This window comes from Musa acuminata, chromosome BXJ2-7, assembly GCF_036884655.1.
Source record: "Musa acuminata AAA Group cultivar baxijiao chromosome BXJ2-7, Cavendish_Baxijiao_AAA, whole genome shotgun sequence".
NCBI classification, from domain to species: Eukaryota; Viridiplantae; Streptophyta; class Magnoliopsida; order Zingiberales; family Musaceae; genus Musa; species Musa acuminata.
The window spans coordinates 10364488-10380925 of record NC_088344.1 but is presented as its reverse complement, the minus strand read 5'-3'; the positions used below and the strand labels follow the sequence as shown (position 1 = coordinate 10380925).

Genomic DNA, 16438 nt, shown 5'->3' with positions numbered 1-16438 from the left:
ATCCTTCATGAGCATGCATGTAGATGGATCGATTGTATCTTGGAACAATTTTTCTAAAGAAACATGTATGAAGACTATGACTTAGGACAGTAAATTATGCTTCGGGTTTTTTTTTATTTATATTTTTTAATTCCATCAAAATATATTTATATTTATTATTTTTTAATTGATAGAGATAATCTTAATACTCCTAGCTTATGTAAGCAACATCTAAGCAAAAGTCTAAGAGCCACCTACTCTTTATAATTATCGATAGGAGATCACCTGTTCTGACTTCTAGAAATGACCCACGACCTTTTCTTAACTAATATATTAACAAAAATCATATCTCGACATAATGACTAACGACATGATCAACTTTTACTAGTCTTTTCTTCCCAATGGTCGATGAAGGGATCACTCATTGCCTAACCTAAAAGGATAAGAAAGTCAGTCCAAAAGTGTCCCTCTAGTGGTTCGCCCTAGGCATTAAAGGACACACGTCAATAAATTATCTTTATTAATGTCTCCATTGTACAAGGTAAAAGGGGTCTTGGCAAATATATGTCCAGGCCACTCAGCGCCCGGGTATAAAAGTCATAGATCAAACTGGGACAAGCTAGCAAGAGCTCTTCACTCTCTTACTTACATTCTTACCCTTCCCCTCCAACTCTCTCTGATTTAAGCATTAGAATAGTCAAACCGGGATACCCCCGACACAAACCTATTGTGCAAGGATCCTGACACCATCCGAAGAAACAACTAAGAGGTGACCCAACAGGCAGGATAACCCAATTCTCCAACCCGACTTCATCGTATAAGGGCTAGATCGCTCCCATGGCAAACCACCTCCCCCGTTGAGATTCCCACCTACACTTTCGACAGTAGACTGACCAAGCCGACTCACCCGTCTACAGTTTTGTGTTAACACTAACGTATCTAATTAAACATCATGCCACATTTGTCTTTTGACTGACCGAAACATTTGATGATTTTTTTTTATTTTAACATGAATAACAAAGTACAGAGAATTTTGCTTCCTGCTGTCAACTATCTTTTTGCACGCGATGATTTATTGAATGCTACGGATTGAATGGCTTACGCACTGCCACAGAAAGTGAGGAATGGATACAAGTGTTAGAAGTTTTATGTGAATACAATCAATCTGTTGAGGAAAATTCTTTCCTTTTCATATATATATATATATATATATATATATATATATATATATATATATATATATATATATATATATATATATATATATATATATATATATATATATATATATATATATATATAGATAGAAGAGGGACATGTGAATACAATCAAACTTCTTCCGTAATTTCTTCTCTCATTTTCTAACATGATATCAGAGCCTTCTCCCCAAAGCGTGTGGAAGCCGGAAGGACTGGTGTTGACTTCCTTCCTCCACTGCAGAAGACCGATGATTCCTCTCCTGCTGCCTCCTCATCTTTGTCCAGCTAGAAAGGGCAGCGCCATTGCTTACCTCTCCTCCGGCGCCTGTGGGCTTCTTCTCCTGCCTCTCCGACTCCGTCACCCATTGCCTCTCGGAGCACCGCAGCTAGTCCGAACTCGCCGACCGCTCGACCACCTCCCGTCCTCGCAAGAACCTCGCCTACGCTGCCGTGGTGGTCGCCGTCCTCACAACTGCTCCCCGGCCAGTGACCTCTCCTCCTTGTTTCCGCATCTCGCTCGAGCGAGAAGTGCCGCTGCTGTCATCCTTGCCGCACAGCCATCACTGCTTTCCTGCGGCAGCAGGAATGATTGCAGTTCTTGCAGCAGCAGCCGCTTCCATCTGCCGCTGCATCTTACTTCCTCTACTGCAGCAGCTTTCGCTGCATCTGCTGCTGCTGCCGCTTCCTTCGTTGAGGCCGATGGAGCTTTAGTAGATTTCTCACAAATTTCTCCTGCTGCAGCATCGCTGCAGATTTCTTTAACATTGCTGCAGCATCACTGCAGCTTCCTTATCGCTGTAGCAACAGTTTTCAGCAGCTTCTACAGCAGCATGCACAGCAATCTGCATCGCTGCAGATTTCTTTAACATTGCTGCAGCATCACTGCAGCTTCCTTATCGCTGTAGCAACAGTTTTCAGCAGCTTCTACAGCAGCATGCACAGCAATCTGCAGCTGTAGCAGCAGCTACTCGTCTCACTCATTTCCTCCCCCCCCCCCCCCCACCCTCTCCCCTTCCTCCTATCGTAAAGCAGGGACTCATAGCTTTTCTCCTACAGGGCTTATCTCCATCAATGCAGTCATACTAATCTCTTTCAAGTTATCAAAAGATGGTAACTATACATCTTGACGGACTCAATTTTTTAATCTCTTATTTAGATACGACTTGTTAGGTTACATTGACGGTTCCTTCAATTGTCCGTCAGTCATGCTTAATATCCCCGCTCCATTGATTTCTGTATGTGTATTGTTGCTGATGCGTGATCTAAATTGTAAACAACCTTAGCACTAATCCAATCAATTAGAGCTCTAAAAAGCAAAAGATAATCGCACGGTCTACAATTGAAGTTGAATACCGTACCATTGCCACTACCATTGTAGAACTCAATTGGGTCTGCTCAAAGAACCCAAAATCAACTCTACTCCTACAATATATTGTGACAATGTCGGAGCTATCTATCTGTGTGTTAATCCGGTGTTCCACTCCTACATGAAACATATTGCTATCGACTTCCATTTTGTGCGAGATCAAGTTATCCACTATCAACTACGAGTTTCTCATGCCCATTCAGCTGATCAGTTAGTCGACTCACTCACGAAGTTTTTCACATATGATAGCAGATAAGATTTTCTCAACTATATGAAGATATTTTTCTACTCTGTTAAGAGAAATCCTCTAATCTGTTAAGGGAAATACTCCCTTATATAGGAGAAGGACATATGAATACAATCAAGCTTCTTCAAGAAAGGAAAGGGCACAAGCTCTTCCACCCATGTCATCGCCTATGTGGTAATTAAGTTATTACTTTTTCTATCAGATCCATGGTAAGTTTTGAAAACCTGGTTTCTTTGGTGGAAGTCAGGTTTTCCTCCTGGAGATTTTGAGCTCTCACGAGTAAAAGGAAACGACCTGAGACCCTCCCTTATATTACAAGGAATACATACCTCACCTACAATGCTCAAACATTTTTTTTGATGTATACGTTCTTTCTTTTATTTTTTAACCATGTTAGAAGACTGATTGTGTAAGCTAACCGCGGACCATTCAAACTTTGCAAATTATTATAAGAAGCAAATCTGAAATATATCTTAAGCATTCGCTACATGTTCTCTGTATTATGATCTCGTGGTGAGGCAGAGGCACCCTTGGTGCTGGGAAACCCCAGGGATGACTGCAGCAGGAGACTCCCTTGCTGGGTGTTCAAATTCAACCCCGGCAACCTGTTAAAGTAGCTCGACGTCGCACAACCATTCCCTTGTGGTGCCGCCGGGAAGGGAAGCGCAAGTGAATTCAAGTGCTGCTCTCCCCACTCGAGACCATGGCCAACAGCTTCCTTGCCTCCGCGAGCTTCGACATATGATGTTATGGTGGCCGCTAGTGCTGAATGGAACTTAGGATCCGACGTGATCGCCTTTGCAAGGGTGTCAGTCAACGGATGCTGGTTTGGAGGAGTGCTTGGCTTGGTGGTCTTCTGCAGATAGGATCGATAAAGATAGTCATGGGGTTGCCTGCCAAGGCTCAGAGATACTGAGCTCTTGTCATATGGCTTGGCTCCATTGTTCAAGTATTTACTGATCTCATACGTCGGCAAGCTATTAGTATCTGAGGATGAGATGTTGAATCTCGTTGACGAGTATCTTGGGGTGGTGGTGGTGAAGTTTGATGAGAAACTGTTGAATTGGTTTGCTTGGAAACTGCATGATGGTGGTGCGGTGAGATCTAAAGTGATTGTGGGATGGGAAGTAATGGAAGAGATTAAAGGGTTTGGAAGGTTAAACTGCTGCGATCTGAGATTGTCTGAAACGCTGAGATTTAGGCCATGAAGGTTGCCATTAATAGAGGTGGCGAGGTTGCACATGGCGGTGGAAAACGAGCCAGGGAAACCGACGGCAGGTTGCGATGCTGATGAACCAGACAACAGCATGCTGGCGGCAGCTGCGGTCGTGGAGGCCATGGCAGACGCTGAGATTGGCAGTGGATGGTTGTGAGTCCCTTCGTAGGTGGTGATCAATATCGACATATCCTCTTGACATCTTTGCACCTGAACATTTCAGAGAAACAACCGAATTAATATAGATTGCTAGATTTTGATGATGATGATGAGTAATCTTCAGTTAATATGTACGACAAATTGAGGTGGAAGTCAGAGATTAGGGAGCTTAATCTTCTGTGTATACCATTTAGTATACAGAAGATGATTGTATCATGCAAACCCTAAATAAACTACTCTGGACAAGAGGTAGGAAGTAGTTTATATATGACTCAATGATGTTAGTTCTTAGAATTATCTACAACCATCAGAATAGCATATATAATGAATTTAAGGATCATCTAATGCAATCAACAATCAGGGAAGAGATACCTGCTTCCTCACTGGGCATGCTGGTGCAACTGTGCAACGATAGTAAGCTCGAGGGCATGGATTTCCTTTTGATATTTTCTGCCCATATTTCCTCCACTGGCAACCATCATTCATCTGAAATCAAAACAAATCTGATGAGGATTTGAAGTTCTCAACATTTATGTACTACTTATGTTTGCTTACTCTTATCATATTAATATGTAATAGTTATGTTGCAAACTAATGTAATTAACATACTGTATCCACCAAGAATTCGCATGCATGCATGTATGCAATCAAGATGATGATGATTCATGTTTGATGAGATGATGACATAGTTTGGAGTACAGACCGTGGTGCCATCGCATCTTGCTCTAACGGATACGCGAGCTTTCTTGACTAGGGGTTGCTGTGAAACCTCATCATCTCCATTTCTGGCATTCTTCGCTGCTTTGCTTGGTGGCCATGGCTCCGCGCCGGTGTCTTCTTCCTTGAGCTCGTCGGAGCTGTTGTCTGAGCTCAGATTCAGCACCGGCTGTTTGAGACTGTCATCAGACCCTTCAAATTTCATGTTCAGTCCAAGCGTTAGGCATCCTCCAAACCTTTCACTGTCTTTGCCTGTAACTATTTTCATCTTGTCTTCCTTCCTTTGCCCACTTGAGCTTGTCCCAAGTCTCAATGAGATAGTTTCTTCCACTTCTTCATCATCAGCTGGTGTGTTCTTAATAGGCTTCTTAGCTTGCTCTCGTCGAACAACATCGGAGAGAGACCGGTAATCCTCGGTAATCTGAGTTAAAATCATCTTCAATCTTTCGTTTTCTTCCCTCACCTCAACCATTTCTGCTTTAGTGGATTCAAGTCGGTGTTCCTACAAAAAATTAAACATGCTCATGAAACATATATTATGCTTATTGATTTAATCAATCATTCTTTGGATAGCCTAAAACAATTTTTGGTAAACAAGGTTTAAGTCTAGAATAAGTGGACTAACTTCTATTGGAAGACAAATCTTACCTGAGTAAGTGAAGTTGAATCTTTGGGATTTGAAGATGATGGCCTTGCAGATGTGTACTCCATGGCCCATTTTTCACTTGGAATCAAGGTGGAATCCTGTTAAGCAAACACATGTAGCTAAGAACCTTGAACAGGAGATAGATGTGAAGCTATTTACTTGGGTTTCTGCTGTTGTGATGGCAAAGACTAATTCTTGGTTCACTCGATATACATAAAATTGTGATTAACATACTCTTGATTGGTGGAAGACGTTCTTGGTGGATAATATCTCTCTTGTTGAATGGTTCTAAATTCTATCCTCCTAAAATCGAATAAATACTAAGAACAGATCTTAGACTAACATCCTAAAACCAAGGGAAACACCGTGCGGAATCATGCATATTGTGTACTATTAGCCAAATCATTAGTTATGACATAATATATCATAAGCAACTGCTAATATATTTAGATAACCATGACCTTGATGTTCTTCAAGATGGTTTATCTAGTCATCAACGAGCATAAGAAAATAATTAGTTATCTTATCAGTCGGATTCCAAACCTAAGCTCCATATGATGAGTAGAAGTTGGGAGATACTCCTTTGGAACAAAAAGAAACAGTATGAATTTCTATGATGCACACAAAAGAGATCCATCTTGATTTCTTCCTAATGTAAAATTAAACAAATACAATTATAGGTAGAATTGCTTCTCTTATCTGAGAGTTAAAAGTTGAGTTCATGTTTGTTGACATCAACATCTTCTTGGATGAGGTCAAGTGCATGACTTGGATGTATCAAAAGAACATGTTAGGGTCATGAGATCAAATGGCCCTCCCAAAACTTACAATAGATGCCGAGATTTGAACCGTATGCTGGTCTTATACGAAAACATTCTCCAATATGTAGCATCCATAAATTAGATGAGAGGCAGAAAGTGGAAGAAGCATTTCTACACAATTCCTAGAACCTTGCAGTACTGAATTCACGCATCAAAGTGCCAGAGACAGATAAGAGGAAGCCAAACCTCTCTGATTTGGTCGCCATGGTCGTCGTGAAAACACCCTACTTTTCTCTCCTCCTCAACATCGGGCTTCTCGATCACCACCTCCATCGCGACAAACAAAGGTCTCCTCCTCCTCTTCCTATGGCACGTACAGTATTGTGATCCGTCTTCTAAATTGCCATCGTCCTTGAACTCCCCCTTAATATATATATATATATATAAAGGGAAGCCTCCAGCTTTGACTTGTTTAAAGAAAACCAAATCTGAGCGCTTATCTCTACCAGGCAAAAAGTATGTAAAATGTCAACATGGCCTTAAGGTCGCTGACATAAGCCGAAAAGAAAGCCGAGGAGATTCAACGTGTGAGACATGTTGTCACTTGGAGCGCTTCCAGCCGCAGTCTTCGGACCCCTTCGAACTTTCGTTCTTCCACCACCTTGACCTAATCCGCTCCTGGTTTCCCACCTCTCACCGTTCCCAGATTCCGCAGGCATTAGATTAACCGCGGGCTAGGATTTATGGATTCTCATTATTTACCTACGACAAGGTCACAAGTCAACGCCAAGAGGTGACTTTTACGAAGTTGTGCAAAATTTCTCTTGCACACACAGACGACTTTCCGAGGCTGCCATTATCTCTGTTCTCTTTGTCCCAAGGATATTGTAGTTTCTGAATTCCTCATGCTGCCGTATATCTTATAAATCTAATATATGCATGCGCATATGATATCCTTGTTTGATCATTTGTTATTATTTTTAGTCATTATTAGACGACTCAATCTGAATTCAACTCTTAGATGACGTATATAGTAGATTTTTTCTATAAAAAATAAATGACGAAGACGAAATTCGAGTTCAGAACCATATGACATTACTTTAAAAGAAAAATGAAAATATACTATGCTTAATATTAGTTAACTTCAATATTTATTTGGAAAAATTATAATATATAATGAACAAATTATTATCGAACGAGCTGGCTACTTGTTTTAGAGTAAATTGTCTCGAGATATATCACAAGGTGTTGAAACACTGGCGTTGAATTTTCTTTTCTGAACCTTAGCATAATCCTGGTTAGGTAATGGCGTCTCCTTCAAGCTTCAAACACATGTCATCTCTTGCAGATCATGCTTCATTTTTTCTTGGATGGTTTCAGTTGAATAAGTAAAGAAGAAAACAAGAAGAAGTTTTCCAGTGATCTCATGATGCCGACTGGTTCCCCTTTTTTTAAAGATGAATAGATGTGCGTAAAACGTAGAGCCATTAGTCAATGCGCGCATTCCAAGGGTCAAAGCTCCTCTCTATTTTTGATGAAGTTGACAAAGGAAGCAGAAAATGGAAGGAGCCACTGAGTCCGCGTAGACCTCCTCCTCCATGATCTGTCCTTATATGAACTTATTCTACCATGTGAGCCGAGCTTAGAATAGTTTCTTCAAACCGGCCTGGTGATGTTTACACTCAAAAGACAAAAAAATAGACTATAATATTATATAATATTAATATTTATTGAAAGGTATTGATTAGTACGTCAATCTTTGTTAAAGAATAACAAAAGGAAAAGAAAATGCTGTCGCCATATTAAAGTAGTTCAATGCTTTGATCAGACCTCCATATAGGCTTTTTAAGATGAAGCTGGACTGACCCTTATTTTAAGCTTTGATCAGGACTTCCAAGTAAGATTTGCTCCCTAGCGTCAACAATGGAATTGAAGAACACCAAGGGAACTGCAAATTCCTACCTCTGACATTACATCAACTTGCTACTGATAAAAGAGCTATCACCATCGTGGTAGTTCATTAAGACCACTTGCAGGAAGTTCCACTGGCACTAATTGTTTATCCAAGAAGGGCAATCTTGGTGATTCAATCATCATCATTTAAGCCAAAAATCTTTCGCTTACCCTCGTGCTCCGTCCATTAAGCTTCACAAGAATTCTTTCTTCGTCGGAGGGCGAAGAAAGAGAAAGAACAGCAACCAAAGTTCCTGGTGAAAATAGTTTGATACTGTTTATGGAACTAATTAATCGATATTAGACAACATATCAAGCTATATTGACGTATATATAAGCTCAGTGTCGGCAACATGGACACTGAATGAAGGGTGTATTCTCCTTGCGTTCTTAGAACATATCTGCTCCTCTGACAAACCAAGACGAAGGTGTAATTCGGTACACCAAACTTTTTGCGGCAACGCAAAGTTGACCAGCAAATCTTGAGATTTAAGCATCAGTCTAACCTACTTCCTGCAAGAATGGCTGCTATATCCACTATTTTGCAGAATTAATTAGCTGTCAGTAGTTGAAATTAATAAGAGATATCAAAATGTCAATGGAGGTTGCGTGCAATGGCTAGTCATCTGCCAGGCTCCTCCTGGCCTGATGAACATGTATGTCCATTGTCACTTACCTTCAACGCAGGAAAACACAAACTGCAATTGGCCTTGTTGATGGATGGGACGAGATGTGGCTTAAAGGCCAGATAACCTACCATCTAAAGCCACATGATGCTAAAACAGATAGCACATAATACGTACGTAAGTACATATTTGACACTGATCCACAACCATGTAAAAGTGGCAGGAATTCCTTTATAAGCAATAATTAATGATATGTTTGTACTCCAGTAGCTGTCGCCTCCAATGGTTCAGAAAACAGTCATCATAGTGGAGCAAAGTAGTCCAGCCATCTGGTATTCCCTCAAAAGAAAATTAGACAATGTCCATTATGCATGCTACCTTTTATCTTTAGTATATATCCGATGTTAAAAGCTTAAGGATAGTTTGGTCGGTTGCCACATAATTAATGTCATTTGGAGTAGCATCTTTGAAGTGTTAATGTAAAATATTGACAATTTTCTGGGGATTACATTGGTTGTGGGAGGGATATATCATGATTACAGAATATGATAATGGACTTGATTGGCTGAGTTACACTCAGATGGAATTACTTTTGATCTTCCTTTTGGTGTTTGAATAAATTTGGTTGTAGATCAGTGACCAAGTTGCATCTTTTGACTCTCCCAAAAAACATTGAATACAAGAGGAAAGGATTGGTAATAATGGTTTCTTTGGTTTAGAAAAGAGACCCCCCAACTGGACTAGGATCATACCTTTGTGCTGCAGGGGCCTAAAAAGAAGCTATTATTTTTTCAAACAAAGTGAACTATATATTAACTTAATAATCTATGATTATAGAAGTCACCCTTGACATCAAAGCGCAACAAAAATAAAAAAAATAAGATAAAAATCTAGCCACAAATAATTATTTTTATTTTTTAATATATAACACTCGACTAAAACCTGAGATATATCAATTGTACAATAATACGTTAATGGATATCTTTTTAGAGATACAATATTTTCATATTCAATGTCTCAAAATTTACAAACCAACCTTATTACCCTCCAACATGAGTTGACACAAAACCATCGATAATAGACTGAAAAATATCTTTGATTATATATATATATATATATATATATATAATCAATTGAGGATGTCCACCAAGTAACTGAAATGTCCTACACAGCCTTGCATAGTCGCTAGTACTTCACACTGCTAGTGTCCACGGTAGAATTGCAGCATGTAATGAAACAAATACCATAAACATCTCTGACCAAAAAGCTGATACCATCCTTACCCCGTTAATCGTAAGAACAATCACTCCTTGGATCAACCCATATTAGGTCTTTCTCATCTGACTGCTATACCAGCAAAGTCAAGGTTTACAAATAACGCAAGGAAAAACAAGACCAATCCGGCAAGCAACGCTATGAAATCATCATGTGACTTCCAAATCCACCATATAGAGTTAGCAGCAATCGAAGTGTGCATGACTTCCAAATCCACCAACAGCTTCACCTTCTTTTCTTCAACTATAGCCGCTAAAATAAAATCACCATGACAGGCAGAATTAATGGAGCAGCATCATCACAATTCTACTGTTTTCTCAACATCAAATTCATTGAAACAAACTGAAATTCTGTGTTTACACATTATAGCATCGACAATTCTTTCTTTGAGCACACCTCCCAACTCTTTCTCTCTGCGTTTGGATTCTGTGTTTACACATTATAGCATCGTTCTTTCCGACAGCAAGAATGCAACATCATCAAAACTAAATCATTGGTCCATAATTTTTGGACCACTATAATTTGCCCCAACTACGATGAACTCATCAGGTTTCTTTCGCTCTTCAAGCCAAGCATACTCCCCATCATCGGTTAGTAACTCTGCATCACCTGTAATACAGCATTTTAGTGATCATGCTAAACTCACGGGCATTACGCACAGCAAGGCTCGAAATTGCACAGACATGATGAACAATATAAGATCTTATAAAAGCAAATGAGTAGGTGATAGTGGCACCAAAGGTTGGATCCTATCAATCGACTCCAGAGCTTTTCATAATATCCGGTGTTGACATTCCATGTACTATCCCAGAATGACAAATGGGTTTGCCGGACAGGAGGACATGAATTCTGCTTGATCCAAGAACGAACATATCAAGGACGTTTCTTCTAGATAATGATAGTAATCACCACACCGACAACCCCCAACCAGAGTCTCAAACTAGTGGTCGGTTCCCTCTACTCGACCAAGAGTTTGTAGATATGAATCCTTGCAGAGATGGTGCCAAAGTATTCCACCAAGGCAATTTTTTCTTGGTGGGTGTCTCTCAGACGTCAAAACACGAACGTGCCAAATCGATCAAATGAAAGTTTGCGCAGTTGACATATGCATGTATTAATAATCGTACCACAAAAGCTAGCGTATGGGGAATCGTTGTAGTAGGTGCAGTCCCTTCCTTCTTCGGGATTGGAATAAGGCGGCCCCAGCACATCCAGCACCGCACAAGATGTTCTCGCAGTGAAACAGTGCAGGTTACCTCCATCCTGTGGAAAAAGCACAGAGGTCCTACAAGGCGCAGTGAAGGTGCCATCAGTCTTTACCTTTGCCAATCGCAAACCTGGGGGTTGAACTGCTAAAACCGCAAACACAAGAAGGCCAATCACCAAGATGTACGTGTGAAGTTGAAGAACCAGTCTACAGCTAGTGATGTGGAAGAGGCAGAAAGGAGATTCGGATAGACCAAAATTAAAAGTCATTATCAGAAAGCTGGAACTAACAGTGCAAGGGATCGACAATCTCAGCGGAGTCCTGAGGTAGATTAACCCAGTCATAGGATTTGACGTGTAAAGATCCAAAAAGAAGCTTGCTGAATACCGTCATGCCTGGGTGGTTGTGCAATGGAATCACACCCGAGGGAGGCAAGCAGAAGATGCAAATCTGCACGGGTGTATAAAGCAAACAAGGAAACAGTTGAAGCATATATAGATTTGCGCGTATATCGAAGTAATACCATCGAGATAATACTGCACACCGAGAACTTATCACACTCGTAAATGTGTAAGTATGTAATCGGCGGCCTCCCTTCGGATGCACCATGTCGAAAATATGGCATTTTTGGTGTAAGACCAACGTATGAGGCATCCACGTTGTCTGTAAGTAAGAAAATAATTGCAGCAGTCAGAAGAAGAAGTTCTACTAGAACATATCATATTTGGTTGGAAAGAATCTAAGACAAACATAAACAGTTGTGTCGTACATGCTTGCTCGCAGCAACCTTACAAATATATTGAAAATCTCTCTGTCGAAGAAAATCCTCTATTTTGTTGAGGAAAATTCTTTCTCTATAAATAGAAGCTGTATAAATATAGGAGAGGGACATGTTAATGTATTAAAGCATTTTCATTTCTTCAATAAAATTTTTTTACATCTTCAATAAAGCTTAACAAGATTGTTGATCTCCGTTAAACAAATCTTGTTCCTAATATGGCAGACTGTGGCGTACTACAACTCACTGTTCAGATTGCTTCTTGATAGTGGGGTGCATAGCGTTAAACACATTTCACATGATACAAATCTAACCAAATCACGTGTTCAACATTTCAAGCAAGGTTCAGAATTATGAACCACATGAAGCTTGCACTTTAATACTATATAAGAAAGAGGCATGGAATATGATCAAATTGTAAGGCTTGAAGGAAAAAAATACCACTGAAACGTCAGGTCGCCTGTCAAAGAAAGCATTTGTTGCCACATGTTTAATCGAATGGTTTCTTACGACAGCATAACCTAAATGTCTAGAACTAGCAATATATGTAAGTAGCAAACATAGTACTCTCGCATATAAATGCAACAAGCAATAAGTGTAGACGAACAACACACCCAAAATGGAGCGTAGGCGATCGACATCCTCCGGCGAGGGAACTATCCCGGGCCCTCCATTGGCGAAGACCTCCTTGCACGTCTCGAACAGCCTCTGCACGGCTGACGGCCTCGGCCCAAGATTCTTCCGCTTCCTTCCGCTCTTCTTCGACGACTGCCGCCTCTTCTCGGATGCTGATTTGCTGGCCGACACCTCTGACGCCGTCTGCTCCGCCAACTTTTCCCCAACCTTCATCAAGCAATTAGCACTGTAACAGAAGGAGAAGACCAGTCCACAAACACCTTCACCACATGAAATCAGAAACCACACATACCCCGTAGCGCTTACCTCACCAATAGTGGAGAAAACAATGAGGTCTTCGGAGTCGTCGATGCCAAAAGAATGTCGAAGAGACGAATGAACTCGGATACTGGTGCAAGGGAGCGGTGCTAATTCTATCGTGAGAGAGAGGAAAGCAAGAGGTTGGAGAGGCAGGAAGAGATTGTTTCCATCGTGTGAAATATAGTCGGCTTGATATTTATATGACAAGACTAATTGGCTGCAGAGTGCAATATCACAATCTCGATTCTTTGTGGATGGGTTCTCCTCCTAAAGAAGAGGGGATCGCTTGTGGGATGTGAACATGAATGTGGATGTGGAATAAGGGAGAGGGTGACGAGAGAGAGAGAGAGAGAGAGAGAGAGAAGGGGTCATTTGGAGTTGGTTGTTTGGAATGGAAACCACGGGCCAAGCAAGGGAGGAAATCTAGTTTCCTGTGTGCTCCATTCAAACAGCCTTTGGAAATGGTATTCATCTCTTGCCCCTTCGTCACCTCCTACTAGCAGTTTCCTCCCTTAGTCTATCTCATGCTGCAAAGGCCGCGGTGTCTACTAATAAATCAACAATGTGGACCTTTGAGTATTTAATTAAGTAATATATGACTGGTTAAAGCTTAAGGTCTTATGATGCCTCAAGAATTTGTTCCCCGTTTATATGTATTTTTAGTAGGGGTTATGGTAAGCATGGTCGAGGCCAACCATATGAGAACCACACGACTCAAAGTAGTAGTGAAGCGCTTATACAACCGTCATAGGATGTTGGTGCAAACAGATATGATCATTCATTATGTCTATCATTGAAGTATTAATTGCGATGTCTATGCACACACCAAAAACAAAAGTATCAACTGCAGTATGTGAACTACACGGAACTGATCATTTTTTTCTTCTAAACATTCTTAAATATTCGAGATTGATTTGGAGCTATAGGTGCATTAATTTCGAATCATTAGAGTAAAAAGTAATGAATGGACAGTCTGGTAATGGACAATTCATCACTGAAGTAAATTTGGATCCTTAATTTGTCTTAGTATGGTGCAAATTTTAACCTAATTTGGACTCAGAATGGTGCACTACTGTAGCACTATTATTCTTTGATCCTTCGATTTTTTCGGAATTCCCGCCAAGAAAAAGACTTGTAGATACATGCCAACATCTTGCGGGCCCCAAACATATGGCCAAAGATCGTAGACGAGGACTGGAATCGTTCCAGGGAGAATCATAATCTGAAAGGACGTGTGCAGCGGACCTTGCAGTTCATATCATTTGATAATATATACGTACGTCCACAGTGGGAGAGCTTCCTTATAATAGGAGATTAAGAACAGTGATGTTGAATAAATCACTCCTGTATGTGTGTTCTCTTGGCATAGAACTGCAACCAGGAAGGAGGTCATAGCTAACCTCGACAAGCTGGAAGATGCCCTGAGACCCTAGGACATGCATTTCTGATCACAAAGGAGATCCTTTTGGGGATCTGAAAGTTTTCCTAGGATCAGATACATGGCAATATATCTAGAAGGATATCCCTGTGTGAGCTTTTATTTGTTGAAATCATCTTACCTATATCTCTCCCTGTGATCTGCTGGATCATGCTTCGAGGTGACACTCATCTGTATCAATATCGATAGGAGGAGTCTTCGCTACAGTAATGTATATTGAGAGCTGAAGCTCCCAAGGTTTCACGGGTCCCCTTCTCTAACCTGCTGACGAAACAAATGGAGATGATAGCTACTTGTTTAATTTGCTTGGCCGATCGAGGCGGCGCTTGTCGGCCACCAATCTTTATCACATTGGAGTTTGTTTACGTGACGTTGCTGCTTTATGTTTTGTTTGACGAAACAAACTCGAGAAGCTATGAAAGCTACACAGGAATGCACGTTTTCTTACTCCGATCCGCATGGCAACTGTTCATGACTTGCATGGAATATTGAAGTATTAAGATTTAAAATATTTTTTTATCTTTAAATAAATCGATTACATAAAGTTTAAAGATAAATGTCTATTAATTAAAATTATTTTTCTATATTAATTAAGATTGTTGGTTGATTGAAGTCTAAAAGTAGTTTAAGATTATGTAAGTATTTTTTTGAAAAATGTAATATAGTTTTCTTTTTTTTTACGTTATCTTGGTTTCTTCTCTATTTGATTTGATATTAAGCTAGGAGTACCTTATTATTACTATTTGAGAAAAGATTATACATTCTTCACAGGATATCAGAGCCATAAGGGTAATAATTTATATTTCAAAATCTTATTAATGAAGAAGATAATATTTTTTTTACTATGAGTTATAATAATCAAGTTGGTGGGTTTGATATTGAACTTTTTAATTAGTTTAACTATAAGACCAGAAAAAAATTATTTAGAATCCCATCTCATATAGGAAGATCTATGAGATATGGTTAGTGGTAATATAACATCAATACCAAATGCTCTAGATTGAGACATCGTGAAGACATTAAAGATGGACATTAAATGTAAAAGTTAAATTTATGTTAAAAATATTTATTTCCAATGATCTCTTTGAATATATTATTGGTTGTAAATTAGTCGAGGTTTTGATCACTCTTGATGCATTGCTCAACAAAAATAATATGGCTCAGTAAATGTTATCTAAGATGATATCTTAATTTCTTATTATATTTTAAAGATTAAAAATTTATGTTTAGGGATATTACTCTTATATCCAAATGAGTATATATATGATGCATTAATAAAATATTATATTATTCATGATCTTCAAAAAGAATACATTTCTTATTCTTTATGTTACATCTATTCAAGGATTAGTTCAACAATCATCCTTAGTAAAATTAAAAATTCTTTTTACTTCTCAGGAATCTTAATTCATTAAATAATGGAGATTTCTACTTTAAGAGGAGATGAAGATGTCTTTTTTACAAATAAGAAAAAAAATAATGATAAAAATAAAAGAAAAAAAAGATTATGCTAATAGCAAGCCAGACTCTTTTTCGAATAATGGTATAAATCAAAAGAAAATCAAGTGTTATAGGTGTTGCAAATTAGGCTATATCAAGAAAATTTATCATGTTAAGATTTAATGAGGAAATATTACAAATAAAGAAGATTGTTCCAATGTTAATGATAAAGATTAGGACAAATATTTTATGGTTGAAATTATTAAGTTCATGGCATCCATCAACTTCAAACATAACTAGATAGTTGATTCAAAAGGTAGTAATCATCTCCTTGGTGATGATATCAAATTCATCAATTTTCATCAATATGAAGGTAATAATATAATTATCATGATAGGTAATATTGTTCACTAAATGGAAAAGGAAGACACTATCATAATTTCAAATAAAGATAATAATTTTATTACATTGAACAATGGTGCAATGGGCACCATG

At 39.1% G+C, this 16438-nt stretch overlaps 2 protein-coding genes across 5 annotated transcripts; both read right to left on the bottom strand.

The window, feature by feature from the left end:
- Positions 1-3062: 3062 nt before the first annotated feature.
- Positions 3063-6683, bottom strand: LOC135616118 (WRKY transcription factor 72A-like). Its single transcript, XM_065115294.1, has 5 exons — positions 6537-6683; positions 5532-5627; positions 4870-5385; positions 4539-4652; positions 3063-4217 (listed from the first exon to the last, which is right to left on the bottom strand). Exons 1-5 carry the CDS (start codon positions 6621-6623, stop codon positions 3276-3278), a joined length of 1755 nt encoding a protein of 584 aa, XP_064971366.1. The 5' UTR covers positions 6624-6683; the 3' UTR covers positions 3063-3275.
- Positions 6684-10456: 3773 nt separating this feature from the next.
- LOC135583534 (plant cysteine oxidase 2-like) lies at positions 10457-13413 on the bottom strand. 4 transcript variants are annotated; one of them, XM_065117118.1, is made up of 6 exons: positions 13072-13413; positions 12744-12991; positions 11875-12014; positions 11642-11801; positions 11272-11496; positions 10457-10753 (listed from the first exon to the last, which is right to left on the bottom strand). In XM_065117118.1, the coding sequence occupies exons 2-6, from the start codon at positions 12976-12978 to the stop codon at positions 10635-10637; spliced, it is 879 nt and encodes a 292-aa protein (XP_064973190.1). In that variant the 5' UTR covers positions 12979-12991; positions 13072-13413; the 3' UTR covers positions 10457-10634. The 4 variants fall into 4 exon arrangements, with proteins under 4 accessions (XP_064973190.1, XP_064973191.1, XP_064973193.1 ...); XM_065117119.1 differs by having other exon boundaries at positions 11272-11493; XM_065117121.1 differs by having other exon boundaries at positions 11896-12014; positions 13072-13412.
- Positions 13414-16438: the final 3025 nt, after the last annotated feature.

Bases quoted from the DNA above. Each gene is read 5' to 3' on its own strand.
- LOC135616118 (XM_065115294.1), bottom strand. From the start codon at position 6,623: ATGGAGGTGGTGATCGAGAAGCCCGATGTTGAGGAGGAGAGAAAAGTA. The intron at 5,386-5,531 runs GTAAGATTTGTC...AATTTTTTGTAG, and splicing joins ATTCAACTTCACTTACTCAG to GAACACCGACTTGAATCCAC. The intron at 4,218-4,538 runs GTATCTCTTCCC...TGAAATGTTCAG, and splicing joins CATGCCCAGTGAGGAAGCAG to GTGCAAAGATGTCAAGAGGA.
- LOC135583534 (XM_065117118.1), bottom strand. From the start codon at position 12,978: ATGAAGGTTGGGGAAAAGTTGGCGGAGCAGACGGCGTCAGAGGTGTCG. The intron at 12,015-12,743 runs GTGTGTTGTTCG...TCTTACTTACAG, and splicing joins TCGCCTACGCTCCATTTTGG to ACAACGTGGATGCCTCATAC. The intron at 11,802-11,874 runs GTATTACTTCGA...ACACCCGTGCAG, and splicing joins TGTGCAGTATTATCTCGATG to ATTTGCATCTTCTGCTTGCC.